This window comes from Dreissena polymorpha, chromosome 8 (genome assembly GCF_020536995.1).
Source record: "Dreissena polymorpha isolate Duluth1 chromosome 8, UMN_Dpol_1.0, whole genome shotgun sequence".
Taxonomy (NCBI): Eukaryota; Metazoa; Mollusca; class Bivalvia; order Myida; family Dreissenidae; genus Dreissena; species Dreissena polymorpha.
In genome coordinates this window covers 13884670-13909029 of record NC_068362.1, presented here as the reverse complement: position 1 = coordinate 13909029, position 24360 = coordinate 13884670, and the positions used below count along the sequence as shown (strand labels likewise).

At 32.5% G+C, this 24360-nt stretch overlaps 2 protein-coding genes and 1 long non-coding RNA gene across 4 annotated transcripts in view; 2 read left to right on the top strand and 1 right to left on the bottom strand.

Moving 5' to 3' along the window:
- The window catches only part of LOC127840335 (uncharacterized protein DDB_G0271670-like), a gene marked incomplete at its 3' end in the record, with an annotated part of 75931 nt that overhangs the window by 27222 nt on the left and 24349 nt on the right, over positions 1 to 24360 (bottom strand). Inside the window, exon 4 of the mRNA XM_052368742.1 lies at positions 7149 to 7196. Coding sequence (XP_052224702.1) covers positions 7149 to 7196 — 48 coding nt within the window. The remainder of the gene's footprint in view (positions 1 to 7148; positions 7197 to 24360) is intronic.
- LOC127842406 (uncharacterized) lies at positions 9361 to 12056 on the top strand. 2 transcript variants are annotated; one of them, XR_008031612.1, is made up of 4 exons: positions 9361 to 9483; positions 9774 to 9861; positions 10841 to 10932; positions 11802 to 12056. It is a non-coding gene; the product is annotated as an uncharacterized LOC127842406 (long non-coding RNA). The 2 variants fall into 2 exon arrangements; XR_008031611.1 differs by lacking the exon at positions 11802 to 12056 and adding an exon at positions 11332 to 11758.
- Positions 17174 to 23756, top strand: LOC127842405 (uncharacterized). The gene is made up of 5 exons (XM_052371896.1): positions 17174 to 17602; positions 17964 to 18009; positions 22902 to 22986; positions 23327 to 23440; positions 23585 to 23756. Exons 1-4 carry the CDS (start codon positions 17219 to 17221, stop codon positions 23436 to 23438), a joined length of 627 nt encoding a protein of 208 aa, XP_052227856.1. The 5' UTR covers positions 17174 to 17218; the 3' UTR covers positions 23439 to 23440; positions 23585 to 23756.

Sequence of the window (24360 nt, the reverse complement as noted above, 5' to 3'; positions counted from 1 at the left end):
CTAATACGATTTAACGTTGCTATGCGCACCTGTCGCTTACATCATTTGACATTTTAACAACATGGCGGACTATACATAATTAAATTGTGACTCGGCAAAAATAGCAAATAACGTCGTAAACGATCGAATTAACGATGGAGGTTATACATTAGGAAGGAATTAATGAAATGTCTGTGATAATCAACGATGCATAAAATGTTTTAGATAGCAATAACATTATTTATTTATTTGTAATCTACTCGGTGGATGTATGTCACGGAAACGAGTGTTTGCATATTGTTAGCAATCAATTTACTCGCAATGTAATTTTAAACATCTGGCAAGATTATTATTAGGAAATGGAATGAGACAAACATGGTTTCATTTATATGTTAATGGATCTGGGTATAATCAGATTCATATGCATATATTGCTTTATTATGTTTGTCGTGCTGTACAGTTTATTGAAACAGCATGGAACTTAAATGTACAGTGCAAGGTAAATATATTAATATAAATCATAGTAAGTTAAAAACATCAATTACCATTAAATGTGCTTGTTTACATGTTATTTTTTCCACAACTGCTTCGGATCGATTACATGTTTCCCCGTAATTCAGGTACATGTATTCAGGAAACATTTTTGCCCTTTTTTGCCTAAACTGCACGCTAAAATGCCCTTTTTGAAAGTAATGCGCCATGCCCCTTTGCCCTCCTGGGAAAAACACATTATGTATGGAATGTATTCAATATAGAGTTAAATAATTGGTACCCCCAGGCATTTCTAAAACACGCAATTAACATATATAACGGCGATATGTTCATTTAATAAATTTAAGGAGTTGTATAGATTAGCTGTAGTAAGGCCAGCTCTCGGGGTTGTCATTTTATCATAGGATTAACGTATGGTACTGCATTTCGGACATACTTTTTGTCAGCAAAATACTTCAAGGCGGTCACAGGCAAAGGCCTGTCGTGGATAGTACCTGAAATAGCTCTTTTTGGCTTGAAAACCTACGGTACGGCGTACCGAGGATTTATTTGGCCGGTGTCGGTGGCCTTAACAAATGCGCATGTATGTTATGTTGCACGGTACGGCGTACCGAACATTTATTCGGCCGGTTGCGGTGGCCTTAGCGATTGCGCATGTATAAAATGTTACACGGTACGGCGTACCGATAATTTATTTGGCCGGTTGCGGTGGCCTTAGCGATTGCGCTTGTATACTATCTATTTCCGAACCAGCAAGGTGCTCGTTGAGATAGGAATTGCGTACATTTGCTAAATAGTATGGTGTCCATTGTCTGCTGTCGAGTATCGCATAAACGAGAAGCTAAATAAATAGTGCAACTGGGGTTGGGGCTATCTTTAGCGCAGTACTTCCGGTCGCTTCCTCGACATGGCTCAGTTATAGTGCTAGTCTATAGCTGAGATTTATTCACTCTAGTGCTAGTCTGGTGTAAATTATATTCCGCCATTTCGCCGTTTAATTCCATTTAATTCCATTTATATTTTGTATTGTTCTTCTCATATATTGTCTATTGTTCAAATATAGAATATATTTGTGTTTACGTCAGGTATCACAGTAAAACATTATAATAAATATCTAACTGACAAAGCTGGCTTTTCTTGTAATTATTCATCAGCCATTGCTCTTGTTAATAAATTCGCGTAGATCAAGTGGATGTCGCCAAAAAATCAGGGATCAATTTGATAAGTAGGCTACTGTAACCGAACGTGCATGACATAGACAAAAGGTAAAGGACGGTTACACTTTGTAATCCGAATAACTCTAACCGGATGAATGAATAGAATCTTGTTTAACAAATGGGGGTACTGAGCTGCTTTCTGAAATAATGATTACCGTGTACACGTTTTTAGGATGTAAGACAGATAATAAACTATTTGAGCTGCGTAAAATTGCAGTTTTTCTTTTCGTAGCAATTCATCATCGTGGTTTTTCAAAGTTGTGCATTTTAAATACGTCACACATGAACATACACATATATCTACTCTCCAGTAAGTATTTATGTAAAAAGCAAACGAAAACTATTGTATTTAGTTACATTGGTTGTAAGTTAACATGAAAGTAATTTATATAAACGGACAAATAATCGCTATTGAATGTGTCATATAAAAAGCTATGAACGATAGATTGGACAATATGATTTGCGACTAGCTTTTTACGTCACATTCGGGTTATCATATTGTTTTACGCTGACCTAACTCTAACAATAAGCTACCGATTGAACGACAGCTATTGATGTGTGTACAATTGCAGAGAAAATACAAAGAGAAGACAAATTATTGCATTAAAATTAACTTAAATCGATAAACTGCTGGGACCGTTTACGAAGAATTGTCTGAAGTACTTGATAATTGACTTACGTGCAGATGAAAGTATAACAGCATGTGCTTAATATGTTTGTTTTTATGTCTAGCTAATTGTTTTTAACATTAGTAATCGCAACAGAAGTAAGGAGTAACATATATATCTAATTTAACAGTCAGTGAGACACGAGTCATAGATAATATCAATTTAATGTGCAAACCAAGAGCTCTTCAGAATAAACAAAACATGAAGATGTACTGTTTTCTCCGACGTATTGTCTTGCTCGTGTTATTATAATCTATTGAGCATTAAAAAGGGGTGTTATTACTGCACGCTTAATTACATGTTGTGTTTGTTTTACATAAAATGCCCTTTACTGAAACCTTTTGATTCATTTATTAGGCTTTACTATATAGACATTTGAAAGTTGATCAATATAAAATACAAACTAATAAAATGAATCCAAATCGGGTATTGAACTCATGCCCAGGGAGTTCATCTCAGATTCAAACTACATAATATACAGCGAAATGTATCTGTTATTAAAAAGCTATTATAAAGTTTGTAAAATTCCTTGTTTTAATACGTTTCACATTTGTGGCTCTTTCAAATGACACGCACACTTTAATTTGCTTCATTCTTCTTAATGTCCGTTCATTTTACATTAACGTTTATCAAAAATAATGATGTGATCGAAAGTTTCTTTGATGCAGTTCCCTTGATACATTTAAACATAATATACTTTACATCGGTATGTTATAAAGTTTTCTGATACTTTATCTACATAAATATTTATAAATAGAACAAGTAATTATTTATTTCAGACATGATTATAATACTAACGAAATTTCATTTTTATTATAGACGTGTTATTAATTTAGTAAATTGCTGAACATGTGGCATTCAACAAAACGATAGTTTAAAATATTATAAATCAAAGTCTTTCTTTTATTCGATAAAACCATTATCAAACTGTAATAAAGACATGTTGATACAAATATAATTTGAAAAATAAATGCGCCTAATGAATATGTATACAAGTTAATCACGTATACTATATCAAATATCTCTTGTGTTTCTAGTTTAAGCACTATACATATTTACTTTTGAAGTCATCATAAGGACATAAGCATCGGATGTGAATTTGACAAACCTCAAAATTTTTCCAGATTTAGTTTAAACACAAACTAAAATAAAACATAAAAATAAGCTCGTAAAATAGGACTGTTCATCAAACACAATTTACACACTACATTACACTACACTACGCCTACACGCTACATGTATATATATATATATATATATATATATATATATATATATATATATATATATATATATATATATAAATATATATATATATCACAGTCTCTATAAGCCTTGTATTATTTAAACAAAAACGCTGTATTTATTTTATGCCGAAGCTTTCGACCTCACGGTCTTCGTCAGCGGCCATTTTTTATTTCAAGATGTTCCAAATATGTACGAATATGACGTCGTGCATTTCCGGCGTCAATATTGTTTTCGCGCCGTTTCATGTCTAATGCACGACGTCATATCCGTACATATTATATATATATATAGATATATATATATATATATATACATATATATATATATATATATATATATATATATATATATATATATATATATATATATATATATATATATATATATATATATATATAAAGCGTGTATACCCACTCATTACTCTGCTATTTATTCTTTTAACTTTTCCTGAATAATGCTCAAATACAGACAATTACATATATTAGAGTACTATATAAAGTGTACAGGTTTGTGTATGAAACAAAAATATTATAGGCTATTAAATTTTACAAAGTTTGTACGAGGTTACATTAAACATTTGCATATGTATGTTCACATATATTTTATAACCGTGGCGTGTAAAGAACGAAAGTGTTTTATTGGTTAGTTATAGAAAGACGAAGATGGACACCCATGACATACATCTTCAACCGTGTCCGTGCAACAAGAGCTTTGTAGGGAAACAAGCATTTGCTGTACATGTTTAGTTGTCAAAAAGGTATTTGCGCGTTCTTAGCTCGACTATTTTTATCCACGTCGATTACCAATCAATAGCAGCATCAACATTGTAAAACACACATGACGTCAAACGGTCGTTGCGCACTTGTAGAACACAGACATGACCTATTGACCAGTATAAATTACGGACCAGTTAATTGGTTGAAAATGAGTCCATAACTATAATCGCGTGAGTATAATTTTAATTTGAACGGTCGTTTTGACATAGAATCTACATTACGAGAACACCCCGAATGTGCCCAAGAACCTCTAACTAATACATTCAGTATGTTGGCAAACAAACCAAACGCACACACGCTGGGATTGGGCGTGTTGTCGCGTGTATCAGCGGGAGTAACAACCACACACATCGAATCACGGATTAAATCGTGTGTCTGTAATACCAAATTTAAAGACTAATGCTAACTTGACATGTATTGATGAACTGCATTTAAAAATGGCTTCGATGGAGGCACACCATATTACATTAATTTAAAATCTACGGCGTTTATCATGACACATACATGTGAGTATGCCTTTGTTAGAAGGGCTTGGTGTTAGGGTCTATTCCTCCAATAGCATTACCGTGTACGGCGATCGCTTGATTGTATAGAAATAATACGATGAATATAATAGAAACATTAACAAATTATGAAATATCGTTAATTTGTCAATTTGATTGTGTATATTTTGTATTTTGTTTGGTTTGATATATATTTGTATATATACCATTTCCTAATGTTGATATAAAAAACACTAAAAAAAGACCTTTAATTCTGTAAATCAATGCTTTCATAAGCATTTATAATTATTTTGAATTTGATTTATATATGAATGGAAAACGATTGATTTTGTGTTAGCTAGGCAATTTTAGAAATTATTTGGTTGTATAAATATGCAGACGTAAATTAATACGTGAGAGAGTAATTCAGTAAAAAGAGAAATAGTTGCCGAGTGACTACGTTAGTGAGTAATGTTCGATCTAATAAGTGAGTAATTGTAATTGTTTTTTGGCGAGCACACTAGTAAAAACATGCGTTAGTAAGCGTCGCGAATGCATCATATGATCATGTGATCGAGCACGCGAATCATTACATAAGTAAGTTATTGCCTCAGTGTGTTCGTGAAAGAAAACGTCAATGATTACATGAAGGAGTGCTTTAGTGCGTTCGTGAACTAAGTACAGACACTCGCACTTGACGATCAGTACTTACCGTGTTCATAATAGCTTGATTCTTTATTTAAAGATCTCGTCACCATAATCAACATGGACTATGCAAAAACACTGTACAACGATGTATTTTCGAATGCATGAATATATGTTGTTTGTCTCAAAAAACATTCCGGTTGTTTTGTAATACTTTGTCCGTGTTAAATGTCGATAAGGAGAGTTGGTTGCTTGCGGGTTATTGGCCTATTTAAATAGGCTATTGTCATGAGGTGAGAGTAACGGACCCTTTGTATTGCATGCCAATACAACGTATAATGTTATGATTAGCAGATTATGGGGACTGAATGGCATTTAACGAGTGTCTGAAGCGACAAAGCCAATTTCCAATTATTCTGTTTTAATTAAGATCTTGTCGATACTGTTTTCGGCACCAACTAATAAAGATGCGAGTTTAATGTGTTACATTAATATAAGCAACTAAATGTTAATAGTTTTCAATAAAGATGCATTGAATTTAACAAGCGTATGTAACAAGATGTATTGTATTTACATGTATTTAACAAGCGTACTTATGCTTTAAGTTTGTATTAAATGATCAATACCTAATAATTAAATCAGACAAACATTTGGGCAATGCACTTTTCTAAATATATTTGAAACGTAGCATTAGAAGTATTTGAAAAAGTTACTTGTGTGTTGTTTATTATTTCTTGCTCAATCAACTGCTGTTTTAAAAGCTGTTGCAAGAATATTTAAAATCACCCCTGTAGAAAGTATAAATTCTACATATGTTTGTTATTAAACAATCAAGGGAACGTTTTAGTTAAGTCATTACTGAATCAATACAACTCTACAGCAAGTTTAAAGTATATCATGTAATTACGTGCCAATGCATCTTACAAATTTGAAAAGATACGAATACATTTAGGATATTTATTGTGTTTTATATTCCACCACATTAAACACATTTTATTTTCTTCTTACAAATGATTATGTTCGTATGTTTGACACTCCGTTCAATATAATTTCCTGTTGGATGTCCCCAACATGTAATTTCATTTATGAAATGCGTTTGTATTTATAAACATCCAATGCAGAGCAGTCTCCTCTGGTAAAATTAAGGGGGTCACAATGGGAAAACCAAAACTATTTAAAAATAGTTCCGTTAAAACAATGAAAATTATCGATAATTTGTTCTGTTATGTTTCACTGTTTGATACACTAAAATATCAGTTTTAATTCACTGATAAGTCCCCTACCGGTTTCACCGGAGAGGACTTATGGTTTGCGCTCTGTATGTCCGTCAGTCAGTCAGTCAGTCAGTCAGTCAGTCAGTCAGTCAGTCAGTCAGTCAGTCAGTCAGTCAGTCAGTCAGTCAGTCAGTCAGTCAGTCAGTCAGTCAGTCAGTCAGTCAGTCAGTCAGTCAGTCAGTCAGTCAGTCAGTCAGTCAGTCTGTCACACTTTTCTGGATCCTGCGAGAACTTTAAAAATTCTTAATATTTGTTCATGAAACTTGGAACATGGATAGATGGCAGTATGTACATTATGCACGTCATTTTATTTTGTTCCTGCGTAAATAATTCTGGTTGCTATGGCAACACATAAAAATAGTCTGACAATGGTGGAATTTCTGACAATGGTTGAGCAAGTAGGGGACTTTTATTGCTTGGCAATAGTCTTGTTCTATATAAACCATTGGAAAGCATAGAATAAAACTAATGAACCCAACAACTAGATACCAATATCATGTCTTATTCATCCTTTATAAAAGCGTAAACAAGTCAATCAAGTGTTGATCACACATCGTTATCTTAAATGGCATTCAAGATTGATGTACACGTTGATGAATTACAAAAATAAAGAACCATTAAACTTCAATAAACATCAAATAAATTAAATGGCATTAGAGAAGTATCCGTTCCTGAATGGTTGCAAAGAACATGCAAGTCAACTTATTGCTTTTACCTCGGTGACTACCCATAATTTATGTTGAATGCCGGCGGAATATTCATCATTTCCCAAATACGGGTTTCATTGGAGGTCCGGTAGGCTTCACAAACTTCCAGGCCGATTCTTTACGCGCATGTGCAAATCGTTAAAAAAGTTAATAATATGGATTGGACTATGTTTATTACAGAATAAACGTGTGTTATGGGTGTTGCGATACGTCTGTAGTTAGTTTGATACAGACGCTGTACCAGCTGTTGTTTTATAAAAGGTCGCATTAACGATTGATGAGCGTATTGAAAATACGCTTTTAAATAACATGTTTAAACCATTACCGAATTCTTCTGGTTCGATTTATATAAGAACATAATAATATGCGAGACAAATAAAGATTATAAGTTTTTTTATTGAGACGTGCAATACAATGATTCGAAACTCGCATGTAAGCGAGAAAAGTCGGGCCAAATTGATGATAATTTTCATATCCATATATCCATAATGAGAACGATCTTAAAAACATCAAATGATATTTAAGCATGAGATTATATGTGTTTTGTGTTTGTAGGTGTGTGTGTGGGGGGGGAGGGGGCAAAATTAGCAAACTGCTGTGTTGGAAGTTCGTTTGAGTGTACGTTTGTGAGTATTAAGATATGAAGAGAGTACGTTTATGTTTTTATCAATAATATCAGTAAACGTACTTATCATAATCATAAATACGCAGTTTTACGTATCGCGCTTTTAATAGAAATGCATTTATTTTTAATGATGTAATAGTTTTGCTTAATCGTTGATGTTAAAATTAACGAATCACCTACAAAACATGGTACATCAGCTGACCTTTGAATGGTCAGTTGCCGTGAGATGCCCTTAATCGATCCTTATCGGTTAAACCATACCACCGCCTTCATCAACTTCAAGCTGTAGTGTGTGTAAGTATGGGCCGAACAGACGCTTGATTAAAAGCATCTCACATTAAATCCTGTTTGGCCATTTTAAGACGTAAGTCAAATACTGACTAATATCTTACAACGATAAATGCTTTTTACGGATCGTTAAATAGCTAACTGTAATACTTAAGTTTGTTGAATAAAAATATTAAAAACACATTATTTATCACGATTGAGACATATGTTAGTGTATCTATTGATCGATGGCTTTATTGATTGATTGATAAATGTTTTATATATTGATTGCTTTATGCATGAATGGATTGATTCATCTACAGAAAGTACATGCATATTGGATAAGTCTTGATATTGTCATTGACCTACGTATATGAACAAATAGAGTAATTTCGAAAACATATTTAGTGTTCATCCAACGCATTATAAACAATAACAAACTAGAATAGTATTATTGCGAGTTGTGCTTGAAAGTTTACAAAAACTAAGTGACAAAATTGAGCGATAAGTGGACGTGCTGCTTGAAATATCGGACTTTTCTCTCAGCTGCGAGTAAACAGAAACATCGCAAACCGGTATTATACAGATTCGCCGCAACAACGAAGCGCCTGATAAAATGTCATCACAGTTCTATAACTATTCGCTACAAGTTTATAGTGATGCGCAATTGGTTTTAATACCTATCAGGTGATGGATCCTCAAAACGTGATCCTCCTAAACTTTGAAATTGTCATGGAAGTAATGCGGTGTTTACATATAAAAAAAGTTTCGCTGCAATGATATCCTACATCTTAGGACATTTAAAGTATGCAATGGAAAATGAAGTTGCGAGAGTTTTTATAAAGCGTTATTTATTTTTTGCTTATAAACCTTTCCTTATCAATTAACTTTTTGAAGTGGTGTGGTACACGTTTACTTAGTTATCTAAGCCTTTTAATACGAAAATAAACGTTTGCGATATCAAACGTTATCGTCTGTTCAGAGAGTGTAAATAATCTACCAGATAACATAAATGAAGTTTATTGCATCATTTGTGATATAACTTTTCCTACACATATATTCAGTGTTAATATATTCTTATACTTTACATTAAAGGAGAACACGTAATTTTATTTATTTTTCAGATTTTTCGGTAGCGTCGACATAAATGTGCATGAACCTTTTCTGTTGTGACAGTGCAGCTTTACATGATTAGAAGCCGTATGACTGTATTCATATTGTGAAGTTCTTTTCAGTGTATTTGCATTTGTGAGGACATCATAAAGATCGTCAAACATATAGTGTATTTCTCGTAGAACATATATCAATATTAAGTGTTTATTAATCTAATTAAAAACACTACACATTCATACATTTGCAGACGCTGATAATAAATGTTTTGATGATAAAACAGGTTGAAGAATGAGCGGAAAAGTTTCGGATCCTAGCTTATGGGTTGCGTTGGATGATTTTTGTTGTCCTGCAAAAGGATGCCGATCAAAGTAAGGCTAATCTTCTATAAATTATGTACAAGTTATGAGGATCCACATTATAATTCAATAAGATGTAATGTGATGCTTTGAACAAATAACTAAAATGTTTTATGAATAAAAGGGCCAAGTGTATTGAGTGCAGTCTATTGACATCGATTCGAACCCCCAATTATTTGTATTAACCCACGCAAAGCAGAGACTATGGCTGTATTCATGTTAATTTGCTTGTCGCGAAGTTCAGTGTTTTGTCCAGTAAATTGTATTTGTAGCTCATTGCTTATGTTACATACAGCACCACCTGCTATAATAAGGTTTCTCTCCTGGTGACGAAGCTTTTTTTGCTTTTTTTCAATAGTTCAAATATTATTGTATCATATGACCTGTTTAGATGCAATTGCCTTGTGTAAATATAACTTATTAAGTAAATTAAAATCTCAACATATATTCTAAGGCAAGTCTTGAAATGAATGCTGGTTTGATAGATTTTAAAAAAAAAGTCTGTGAAAGTGATATTATGGGCATCTAACAGTTTATAGGTGTCTATCGCAACCGTTGTTTATTTTTTTATGTTTTCACTTCATATACACCTATATTTGTTACTGCAGCATCCACATACTAAAACAATATCCCGGAAAGAGAAAAATAATGCATTTGAATATAAACCGTACTTTCGTTTGACAACTGATCATGCATGTACGATGCGAACCTAAATTTAGTTTTAGTGCAGATTGGTTCATGCGACACAAAGACACACTTTTGTTTTACGGATTATTTCGGTTAGAGGACCGGGTGAGTCATGTAAAATATCGATATTTTTTAGTAAATCACTGGTAGCAAGATGAGTTGAAGATAATTGGTCAGTAACCTCATTTTAACTAATTATTTTGACCTATTAATTCTTTTGAGATCAATTCAACAGTGAAAAATGCCCTAACTATCACTTTAACAATAATGGGTTTATATTTCATATGTTTTATTCAATTTTCAGAAATTCTTCTCAATGGGTATGTGCGAAAGATAAGAAACCTGTATACATGAATGCGCTTGGCCAGATACAATGTGAAGGTGGTAAACATAGAGGTGAGTCGGGAATTACGTGTCGTCATATTTACACGAAAATAAAACGGCCACAGACTAACAATATAAAAGTGACTATAATATATCTTTTAAGCATATAACATTTAATAAAAGATTATTTTGCATACAGACGTTAACTTGAATAGCGGGTTTCGATTGCACGTATGCGCTTTCTTCTTGATAGCAAAGAGTATGCCTAAAAGTAGTTTCAACATAACGATATAGATATATATTATTACAGATGTTGTTATATGTGTATTTGCTATTGAATTTATTCATGTTGAACCATGCTAACAATTTTATTGAAAAAAGAAACAACACATCTGTATCTCATATAAAATATCAAATCGTTGATGACCTTATTTACCATTATTATTATTTTTTAATAAACACTCATCGAAGATGACATATGCAAATGGGGATGGAAATGTGGGAGAAGTTTCCATAAGGGCGAGTATATAAGAGCGGACCAAGAAAGCTTTGTATTCGCCATGTCACAGGCCTTACAACTTTAAAAAAAGCGAGTGTAGACTGGATATCGACTTTGTTACGCTATTTGGAAAAGCTATTTAATGAAATCACAGAGTCTGACGTCGTAGAGTTGACATGAAAAAGTCAGGTAAGGATTGTATGAATACAAATTGATCACATAGCACAACGGCATATAATATGATCAAAACTGTTTTATAAATAAATATTCTGTCAAAATGAATATGACTTTCCAGCATTAAAAGCGATATGTCAGCAGTTTCGTGCAGTCGAATGTTTGTTTTATACGATTTTGCGTAATGTTACTTGTGTAATCCAATTGCATAGTGAATCATTTTTTAAATTCATGTCAGCAGGCTTTTTATTTAGCTTTTTCATTTCAGGAACCAGGAATCAAGTACAGGTTTTGACGATTGAAGCAAAAACAGCAAAATTATTAAAACAATCATTGAGTATTTCTTATAATTTAATTTGATATTTCTTTATATGCGCATATGATACATTACACTGAGGTTTCAGGCTGAATTTAGAAACGAGTTAACTAGCACTGTGTTGTCATGATTTGAAATTGAAACATTTTTGTAAAACTCGTTTGCATTACTTGCATTCCATGAGTACTACGAATACTACGTTATCTACATGCATGTTTTACGATGATATTGTATTTTATGTGTATGTATTAAACTAAATATGTTTCATTTCTTATATAAACTCAATAGGATGGCATTTATTGAATAATTATTAGAAAAGCGTGTATTAAGTACGTGAAGAATGACAAAAAAAAGTGCGGATTTATACTTTATTCTGCAATGACATTGTGCAAAGCCTATTGTTTAAAAAAATGCCATGACATCGTAAATGCCTAAAATACATACATCTATAAAATAATATGATGAAACATTGAAATATAGCATTAGAAGTTTACGTACCAATAATTGGCTGTTTTTCTAGCAGTTTTAACAGCTATTGCCTTCATATATATTCTGATTATATAACGTTGAAAATGCAAGCAATTATATACACATAAATCATGAATACTTTTCAATAATTGCTCTGTCAGAGAGGGAAATAGAACTATTTGAATGGTTATTTTTTTGCAACTTTGCGACATGTGGCTAATCACGTATGAACTAGCTAAATGTTTACATAAATACTCGGTCATAAGGCAATTGATTAATAACCATTAATGTACATGGATTTTGTGTTACAGTCAAATATATCATTTTGTTAAAATTCAACGCAAAGGAGAAAACTGTGTGCTAGTTTATGCTAGATCTATATTACTGTATTAGAGTTTGTATCGCGATTTTCTTTCTTACAAGTTTTCTTCATCAGATAACTTTAAGTTTCACTATATTTTAAGAAAATGTAGTACATCTCAACCGTTACTCATATTAAACTTTTTTGTTGACACGTTTAAAATAAAAATAAATGATTTGTTTATGAGACCTATTTGCATTATAATTGTGTTCAAACTTTAATCATGAATTACAGTACTTATTTCATATATACACACATAGTTTGTGAAAATACTCTAACAAACCTTTTATTGTTTGTTTTTCACTTTTCTCATTGCACTTCTTTTCTCGTTTATCCTTTATAGTTTGGTCACCTTTGTAAATTAATGACCACTTGTAGTCTTTGTATTATGCACATCGCAGATTTTGTCTTGGATTCTTCTTTATGTGTACATAAACTTACGTTGAAATACACTTGTATCGTCATTACTATCTTTATCGTCATAATATCATTATCGATTGTATCACCATTATCAGCATAAGCACAAATCATCATTATGAGAGTATTTATTACATTTGAAAGCAATATTAAGACAACAGTATTCCCCATTTGCCCATTATCGGAGCAAATTGGTATCTAGAGATGATTGCAATATGACTAAGTGAAAACCGCTGCTGATCTTAATTATTACGATAATAATGAGAATGGCGACGACATATGAAAAATTGGAATTTGATATTGATAATAATAATAATTATGGCGTTAATTATAATATAATTATGTCGAATTATGCAAACTGCGATGATAATGATTTGGACGACGGTCCTTATTATGTCGGAAATGTAGATGAGGATGTTCCAACTAAAATAAACTTGCATTTTGTCTAACTATATACCTGTTCCACATAAAAGCACTATGATATTGATAAAAAGCCAACGCACATTGAATTTGCAAAACTATATTTGGGATAACACAAAAACGTTGTACTACAGTGTCCTCTAGTTACACAAGCCTACAGCGCTTCGCTTAAAAATGTACTATATACATGAATTGTGTTGCTATATTGTAAACATAAAAAAGAAAATGATCAAAACTGGAATCACCGGCTCAGAACACTCAAGTATTGCGGGTTTTAACCAATTTAAGGACCAGCCGAACATTTCCATTACCCAGGAATTAAGCAGTTATTGTTTTAACCCGAAAACATATATTTGCAAATGCACTGAATCCATTTCGAATGAAAGCAGTTTTGTGTGTGAAATGTTTTCATAGAATGTTGAAGGGAAGATAAGATCATCAACTTGGCATTAGCGGAATTTTAGGCAAGATATTTTCTTCACTATCTTAACAACATAATATATTGTGTCGAACTCCCCGGTTTCGATGCAGACCTAATAACTGCAGGTCTTTCCCAATGTTTTATACGGGGAATAAACATCTTTCTTGTTTAAGCAATCGTTTACTGTGATACATCATTTCCTTTTTCGCTTGTTTGCAGATGAAACTGAATTATTTATAATTGTCGTCAATGCCATTGATGACTCTTCAAATATCGATTCAAATTTGTTAAAAAAATAACTTTGATTTTAAGTAAAAGCAAAACTGATGAAGTAACGATTAATTAACAACTCGTTTTCTTTTTGTTTCTAATTAATGTCCATGGCATGACAATATTGATTAAATTTTAACAAATGCTAGGCAAACAATCAACAAAATAAGATATAATAAACATATCATCGAAAGTCCCTTTCAAATATGCTTTTAACTTTTATCGGAACAATTCTTGGATATTCCGGCAATGTATGGCGCTATAAATATAACTTCCCAAGAAGAAAACAAACTCGAACAGATACACCAAAGAACATTACTGAAGGACACCGCTTGTAATCATTGCAAATGTACACCAAGAAACGCATCGTGAACCCCTAAACCGCCGTCCGATGCTACAAAATGACCCTGCGACCGTACGATCATCGGCCGGGCGCCAGCCCGATGAGCGTTTAAATACGTCGTCCGCTGTTCAGACGTTGATCGGCCTCTATTTGTGACTGAGGTATCAAACTGGGTCTTTGATCGGACGGCGGACGACTCCGACGTGTCAAGTCTTCTCGATGCCTGGAGATCGGACACATCGGCCGGCGACCAGTTATTTGTGACTAGGGCATTAAAGGCGAAAGATATACAAATACTTTATTTATACTTTAATATGGCCAGGCATACATTCATGACAATAACACATTTTAAACGTATTTCCTTGAAGTAACATATTTTACGAATATTACCCTGTCTCGATACTATTTATTATAATGTTCCTTATTTGTGTTATCCGTCTCTTTTCTCCATCTCTTCAACCCTATAGGGTTAATGTTCCTCTTTGCAATGGCCCACTTATTATAACTCTTTTCTTCACTAAATAGTATATACCGCATACATGACTATTTTATCATAACCTTCTTCATTATCGTTAACTGTGTACTAAAATTAGGGCAGCAAGGCTATGTTAGTTCAAGCATTATACGTTTGATATTAAGAAACACTGCGTACAGTCGGTAGTCTAATCATGTGTATTAACCAGCAACGTATTAACAATTGGCAGAATAGAGACATAGCGTACGCAATGGGCATTATTCTGAGTTCTGTCAAACTGCATAAAACAACAATTATTTCGTACGCATCTTCACATCTATTTATTCATTTTCTTATTTATGTTTATTAGTTATGTCGCATGGGTACATGAAATATGTTTATATCTGATTGAATACATACTGTTTAGTTTAAAATACAAACCGCTAAATAATGAACTGTACGATAAAATATGCAGATGAACATGTCCGAAGACCGTCACAATTACCCCGGGATGGGCTATCATCTGAAATGAAGACAGTTAGTTAACAAACACATTAACTATTACTATTTAATGTTGACAACAAGTAAATGCATGGAGAGACTTGAACGATGGACACGTTTCCGTTTAATTTCGACAGGTTTAATGTTTTTATCATGGACACGACTTATATGAAATACTATTTAAACAATGCAACTATTATTAAGGGGACTTTAAAATGTAAGTGTTATGTTTGTAATACACGAGTACACAATTACTACACAACATATATCAATGCCTTTTTATCATCGCGTACATATAATGGATTGCGTTAAGTCCCCCGTGGTTGGTACGTTTTTAAAATATCACTATGTAATCAAATGACCGTGTATCATAATCAAAGGAGCGGAATACCTAACATAAGTGCTGATAAATTGCGAACGACACATGGTTCACCTATATTTGATTCGTGTTTTAGATAAACCAAATCTCCTCATTAGACATTAATCATCCACTCAACTGAATTGATAGGTATACCCAAATAAATGACTTTGAACTGTATTCAGACCTATTCTGAAGGAGGAAGTGAGAAATGATATGTGTGCGTCCCCATCTAGTTTTGACTTTCGTGATAGGAGCTTTGTTCAGTGTTTTGATCACGCATTATGTTATCTGACTACAGGGCGCCGGTAATTGTTTTTATTTTATTATTGTTATATTTGTCAATATAAGTCTTGATCATACTTAATTATTGAATCTGCAACCACATAAATAAAATATCTAGCATTTGTCATAATCAAATGCAAACAACGTAATTGATTGTCAGTTGCGGAATATGAAACGTTTGTGTTGATAACACTATATCATGATTACAAAATGTACTATACGTATTTTTAATTTGTATTGCATACGGGAATGTCTATAGCTACTGCCCTGTATATCTCAAATACACAAGGGCATTCAAAAACATTTTTTCACGGATATTTAATATTTAGATTTATCTATGAGGTATTAACAGACGCATCGTTTTATTGGCTTGATACTACTTGATATAATATTCTCGAAATAGAGCTTGTATGTAGGTCATAATTTATATAATAAAATATCATTCAAATATTAGCTTTAATTAACCCAACATGATTGAGTTAAGTTTCAAATGACGGTCATCACGAATTACATACTCCGATTTCTTTTTCAATAATTAATACATAATCATGCAGAAAACAAAACACAGACAATACCCGTTTGTTTCACTAGCAACATCACAATGGGTAGTTTAATTAAGATGATTTGATTATGCTTCTAATGAATTTACAAGCGTCGTGGAAGCATCTTTATTAACATCTTACTTAATATGTTCAGTTTATTATAATAGTTTACTTATTTAGATCCTTGTAACACCTTGACAATTTATTGTCAGCGCAATATCATTTTAGGTATAGACACACGACGATGGCGACTATGAATGATACTGATATACATCTTCAAAAATGTATACATCATGACACGGAAAACCAGACATATTATTGTGTCAATGATGACGTCACAATTTGCGGAAGATGCTTGCATTTAAAGCACAAATGGTGCGACATTGTCGACCTCTTTACTGTGACCGTAGATAAAGATACAAAGATAAAGAAACTGTAACTACGCTTACTTTTACTTGAAGAACATAATCATTTTAACGACGAATGCAAATCAAAGGCTGTGGATGCTGTTGATGCGTTTTTCGTTAAAATGATAAAACGAATGACAGTTCTTAAAGAAAATACTATAAAAGAATGCACGCAAAAACACCTGCAAAATAACACAAGTCTTCGTCAGGATATAAAGAAGTGTGAAAACAACATGTTTAGTGCAACCAAAAGAAAACAACTGGTACAGGGATTGTTTGAGAAACATCATGATAAACATCTGTATATAGAACTTATTCGGTTTAATCGAAAAAAGAAGGACATTTTCGCAGAAATCAAAAGCTTAAAACGGCGAAATGAAATCGAACATTACTCATTTTGTCCAAACGAACAGTTACAACAGGTGTTTTGCAGTGAAATAAACGAAATTGGAATGCTTCAAGAAACAGTTCAGGCAAACGAGTTGCTGACTGAAGGAACAATGCAGGTAAATTGAATACGACGTGTGTTTACCACATATATTGTCTCATTTCACGTTAAGTCGTATAATACTATGAAAAATGTAAAATCAAATTTGACTACAAGATGGTTAAGTTAAAGCAACACAATTCCTGTATAATACTCGGTACATAAACGCCACTTGCAGATCGAGCTTGAAAGCTTCTCTCTACTCTAGTTGAATACGGAGCAGTTCCTTAATAATCTGTATTTATGGTTTTTAAAGCTGCAGTAACTGCAGACACACAATAAAACACACTATATTTAACTGTGCACAGCATAAGAACTAAATCATTTTTAATTGAGCTTGTTACACTCGTTTTGGCAATAAGTACATTGAATGTTTTCAGTTTTATATCGTGGAAGAAAAGATACATGAAATCCCACCTCAATCAGGTAAGTGTTCTTTCGGAATAAATGAAGGGAACCTTTTACTAGTATTTACATGAAAGTCTACTGAATATGCAAAACGTTATTGGAAGCGTCCAAACGTCCAAAATGAGTTCACTGCTCAGTAAATATGACTGAACTCATTGAATATGCTTTTCAAAGTCATATATGTCGCTGACCACGTTCACGATTCTTTATTAGCTTTTTATATAAAGGGCATTTAGTTCAACACTTAAGCATCTTATAAACTCAAACTAATGTGGATTTGTGGATTGTCTGCATTTCGTTTCTTTATTTTTATATTATCACAATTTACATTCATCATAGGGTGGGAAGTTACCAATATACATTCTTTGTGGCGGGCTGTTAAATCGTCCCATGCAGGTGTTTAACATGTCAAAAACAAACTCACGTTTACTTAAATGTCATTGTATTGGATTATCAAATACACTTATTTGTAACGTTTTCCTGCTTTGGTCAGGATCATATCTATATATTTTTTTTCTTTCAGCTCATGATTAGTGTGCATATTGTTTGTTAAGAACGTTACTTTTTTTTTTTTTTATTCAATATAATACATACAATGTATACATGAATATATACAACATAGTGATTGTACAAAGCAATAAAGTTCAGACATGTTATACAAGATATGCTAATATGTATTTTTTTTAAAGAGAAAAGAAAAAAATAATAGAAGAATTGTTATGAAAAATGATGAGTTGTATAAAGTCGGAAGAAAGCATGCTGGACTTGTGTGTTTCGTTGTATATTCAAAATGATCTTATAAGATTGAAAAAAAAACATACAAAAATATTTTAGAAAGATAAACTTACATTAGAGTGAAATGTATATAAGTGGACAAACATCATGAGAATTTAATCCGATTCCATTTTTGTTCAAAGTTTTGTAATGTGTCATTACTGAGGGCTATTTCTTTCTCAATCTGAACTTTAAGTTTGAGACTATGGATAAAACAATTAAAATTTGGTACTTGTTTTTTGAACTTCATGTTAAAGATGAACAATTTCATCATTATAAGAATAAAATTCACAATATTATTACAATCTTTTTATTTCAATGAGTAAATTCCGAAACTTACATTTTAGAAAGATAGTTTAACGTTTAGTTGCTGTTGTTCAAGAAAAGATGTTAATTGATTCCAAATAGGCTGGATGTGTTTGCACTCCCAAAACAGGTGTTCTATAGTTTCGATGTTTTCACTGCAGAAGTCACACAGATTTGAATTAGATAATTTGCATTTAAAGAGATATTTATTTGTAGCTATAATTCTATGAATGTATTTATATTGAAAATTTCTCAGAGTGCTTTCAATAGTTGCTTTATATGGCATGGTAAATATGTGTTTCCAATTAAGTTCATGTACTCCGAAAAGGACTTGCCATTTATTTTGGGTTTTTGAGTTTTCTGTAGGGTTTTTAATTTGTAGTGTGTAAAATATGTTATTTGTTTTGTTTTTTCTTCCAAGTATATTTTCTACGAATGTTGTTTGAGTACATGGTGTATTATTTGTATTGATTTCAGATTTAATATGTATGGGTACGCTTTTGATTAATGTGTAGTACTTCAAAAAATTATTTGAAGGTATTCCGTATATGTAGCATATATCATTAAAAGAGTAGAAATCCTTGATTCTGTAGTCATATAATTGGTCGACATATTTAATGCTTCGTTCAAACCAATCTTTATAGAAAAACGTCTTATTGTTTGAAGTTATGTCTTTATTGTTCCATAGAATAGTTTTGCTGCTTGTTTGGGTTTCTAGGTTATGAGTGACATCACTCCATGCTGATAGAACATCAGACAGAAATATGTTTTCGTTTGCAATTTCATGTAAGATAGTATTGCTGATGTTACATTCAAAGAGTAAGGAGTCACCATATTTTTTTAGAATTTTCTGATAGAATAATTTCCATTTACTTGTATTGGCATTATCTAGGTATCTTTTAACCCAGCTGCATTTGATTGCATTCAAGAATGAGTCAATGTTCGTTAATTGGATACCTCCATTTTCTACAGATTGAATTAACTGAGTTCGTTTTATTTTATCAGGCTTACCGTCCCATATGAAATTAAATAGTGCTGATTTTATATCGTTAATAATATCATTTGGTGGATTTGGGAGGACTGTTAATACATAAATTAATTTAGGAAGTGCAAACGTTTTCAATACTGTGTTTTTTCCGATAAGTGTAAGTTTACGGTGATGCCATGATTTTAAGCAGTTTTTAAAATTCTGTAATTTAGGTAGTATGTTTTTAAGAACTGTATCTTTTTCATTATTTGTGAAAGTAATTCCTAACGTTGTGGCTTCATCGGATGTCCAATTAAATTTCATTTCTTTTTTATATTGGACATTATTTTGTTTTAATTTACCTACTCGTAGCACAGTACATTTACTTTTGTTTAGTTTCAGACCCGATGTCATTCCGTAAAGGGTTAGCGATTCTATTAGGTTATGGAAAGAATCGTAAGTGTCGTTTAAAAAATAAGTTGCATCGTCAGCAAATAGGGACTGTTTGATTTCTTCGTCAGGTTCTAGTGATATGCCTTTTATGTGTTTATTTGATTGGATGTGATGTGATAGATACTCGATGCAGATAATAAATAGCGATGATGAGAGTGGACATCCTTGTCGAACCCCTCGTTCGATGTTAAAACTGTTTGAAAAGAAGCCATTGTTAATGATTAAACTGTTAATATCGGTATAAAATAGTTTGACCCATTGAATGAGACTTTCACCAAAGTTCATATTTTCTAAGCAAGAGAACATAAATGAATGATCAAGCGAATCGAATGCCTTTTCGAAGTCTGCAAAGAAAATTAGACCAGGATTATTTGAATTGTTGAAATAGTTTATGCATTCTTGGATAAGACGAACGTTTTCACCAATGTAACGTCCTTTTATGAAACCAGATTGAGATCTTGAAATGATTGCTGGTAATATTTTTTTTATTCTGTTTGCTATACTTTTAGTTGCAATTTTATAATCATTGTTTAGTAAACTAATCGGGCGCCAGTTTGATAAGGATTCTAAGTTTTTTTCCAGGTTTTGGAATAAGTGATATAATACCTTGTTTTTGTAGCGTAGTTAAGTTTTCGTTGTTAAATGAATAGTTTAGTGAATTAATTAGATGTGTTTTTATATCATTCCAGAATATTTTATAAAATTCGATTGTGATGCCATCAGATCCTGGGCTTTTGTTATTTTGCATATCTTTTAGGGCTAATCCACATTCATATTCATTAAGCAATCCGTCGCACAGTTGTTTTTCCTCTTCGTTTAAAGCGTGATGTGTATTTTTAAAAAGGGTGTTATTTTCAACATTTTTTCGTTTATAGAGGGTTTCGAAAAATAAACGTTGTTCTTCTAGTATTTGAGTCATGTTTGTTATATCTTTGCCATTGACTACTAATTTGTGTACAGTTTTTTGTTCACTTCTACGTTTTTTAATGTTTGCGAAGTATTTTGTATTTTTTTCATTGTGTTCAACATGCTGTGCACGCGCTCTTAGTATTATTCCATTGAGACGTGTATGATAGATTCCATCTAATATTTGTTTTTTTAATGTTATTTCATTTTCAATGTCGGTGGTATCATTTGTGTTTGTTTGATGCAATTGTTTTTCAAGTGTTTCAATGGTTTTGATGGTTTCAGTTTCAAGTTTGTGTGTTTCTTTTTGTTTAAATGATGTGTATCTAATTGTTGTGTTACGTATATTTCCTTTAATTACTTCCCATAAGGTGTTTGGGTTTGCATCTTTATTATTTTGAACTGTATTTAATATTTCCTGTTTTATTTGTGTTTGATATTGTGTATCCAATAAGATGCTGTTGTTAATTTTAAAGTATCCTGGGCCTCTTTCAGGTTGTATATTATGCAGTTTAAGTTCAACTAGAGAGTGATCAGTCATAAATCCTGGTTTTATGTTACATGTGTCAATAATGTTGCAAAGAGATTCAGATATTAAAAAAAAGTCTAGTCTACAAAATATTGTTGGTTTTGTGTTTGAGTGCCAGGTGAATTTGCTTTCGTTTGGGTATACTGTACGCCAGATATCTATCATATTGTAGTTTTCAATTATGTTATTTAAAATATTTCTATTTTTAGGATGAGTATAAAGGTTTCCATTCTTTTTATCTAATAATGGGTTCAGGACAGTATTGAAATCACCACCGATTATAATATTTTTATCTTGGTTATTAATTATAAAAGATTGTAATGTTTCGTAAAATGTGGAATCATCTATGTTAGGACCGTAAACGTTGATTAATGTTAGTTGTGTTTCATGTATTTTGATATCTATACTTGCTAGTCTGCCAATTATTATTTCGTTAAAATTATCAACTGTGATCCCTATGTTACTTTTTATCAGAAAGGCAATGCCTTGTTTATTAGTATATTGTCCACTGAGGTAGATGTCCCCGTCCCATTCATCTTTTAAGGTTTGTGTTAAAGTATGTGTCAAGTGACTTTCTTGAAGTAGGCATATATTATATTTTTTTTCGTCTAACCATTTGAAGATTTTAATGCGTTTGTCTTTATTGATTAGCCCTTTTACATTCAGAGTGCATATTTTAATCATTTAAAGAAAGGGAGAGTGTGTAAATATTATTGTGTGGATTTGTCCAGTAAGTTTCTATTTTAAAACATGTCCAGTAGGTTTCTCTTATAGGACATAAGATGTCCATACATACATACAAACGTTTAATTGGTATACAGCATACATCAACATCAAGAACGTTACTTGAAGGACGTTAGAAATATAAGGCTATTAAGTATATCGGTTGCGAATACAATCCAAAGTGATATATATCTGAAAATAAAACAACACAATTGAATATTTTATGTAAACATTTTATTTGAGCGTTTACAGTTGAGCTTTCGAAGAAGACATGTGCGAATCAGGTGTCGGATAATGAAGATCCTTCCCGAACATTGCATCAAGACGGGAATCATAGGTAAATTAAGAATGAACATTACCATTCTTTACTGGATGTGGTTAGGCATTTAACATAAAAATATCAGTACATTACAGTTTTAATTCACTGTATGGAATGCGTTCATATTCTTCACCATATTCCGAGTACACAAAGGATGAAATATAGTTTTGCATAAAGCATAGCACATCAGCTAAATTCATACGCTAGCTTATATTTGATAAACATGTTTTATTACTGTATATATTACAATTGAGCAATGTAATATTTGTTCTGATTTTAAACTGGTAAAACGATTAATTTAATTTTACGCGTATTGCAATATTAGCGTATCAGTTGATTATTAAAATATCTATCGCAGCCATGAAAACCAAAATTTGTCACCTACTTTGAATGATGAACAAAAACAGCAAAATACCCAGAATACCACTTATTTCTGCAAACAACTCTCGCCAAATCGAGGAACGCAATGAAGGTTAAACATTAACGGTCAATTTCGAACGTTTTTCGTTCGTAAACTTGTTAAAGATAGTTTATAAATTGCATTGGTAATACGTATTCAATAAACATACACGTCCAGCGATTTCATGCATTGACACAAATATTCATTTCTTTGTAGTTCCCGGTTCAAGCGCAAAGTATACACTCCTAAATAGGGATTTAATGTGTAGGCCAAGAAAAACACAACCTCAACCGAAGGGTAGCCCTCAAGATGATGCTTCTGAAGACTTTGATTATATGCAAGATTGTGTAAGGTCTTTAGAAATAAACAAGCAGAAGCAGCGCGAAAGCAAAGGGGATTAAAAAAAGCATTTATATGTAGCGTTGTGTTCATAACAATTGTGCAACTGTACAGTCATCATTGATTCAAAATTATAATAAAAATGGAAGGGACTGTGATTCAGTAGACTTTCATATTAATATAACTTAATATTGTCAGTAAATTTAAAACAAAGTTAACTGTGTATTTGTTTGGTCATGTGTATGCTATAGATGGGAACTTTCTAAATTTAATACGAGTAGTTTTTAATATGTGTCATTTTGATTAAACATATAATAATACTAATGCGTGCGTGCGTGCGTGCGTGCGGGTGTGTGTGTGTGTGTGTGTGTGTGTGTGTGTGTGTGTGTGTGTGTGTGTGTGTGAGGGTGTGTGTGTGTATGTGTGCGTGCGTGCGTGCGGGTGTGTGTGTGTGTGTGTGTGTGAGGGTGTGTGTGTGTGTGTGTGTGTGTGTGTGTGTGTGTGTGTGTGTGTGTGTGTGTGTGTGTGTGTGTGTGTGTGTGTGTGTGTGTGTGTGTGTGTGTGTGTGTGTGTGTGTGTGTGTGTGTGTGTGTGTGTGTGTGTGTGTGTGTGTGTGTGTGTGTGTGTGTGTGTGTGTGTGTGTAAGACGAACA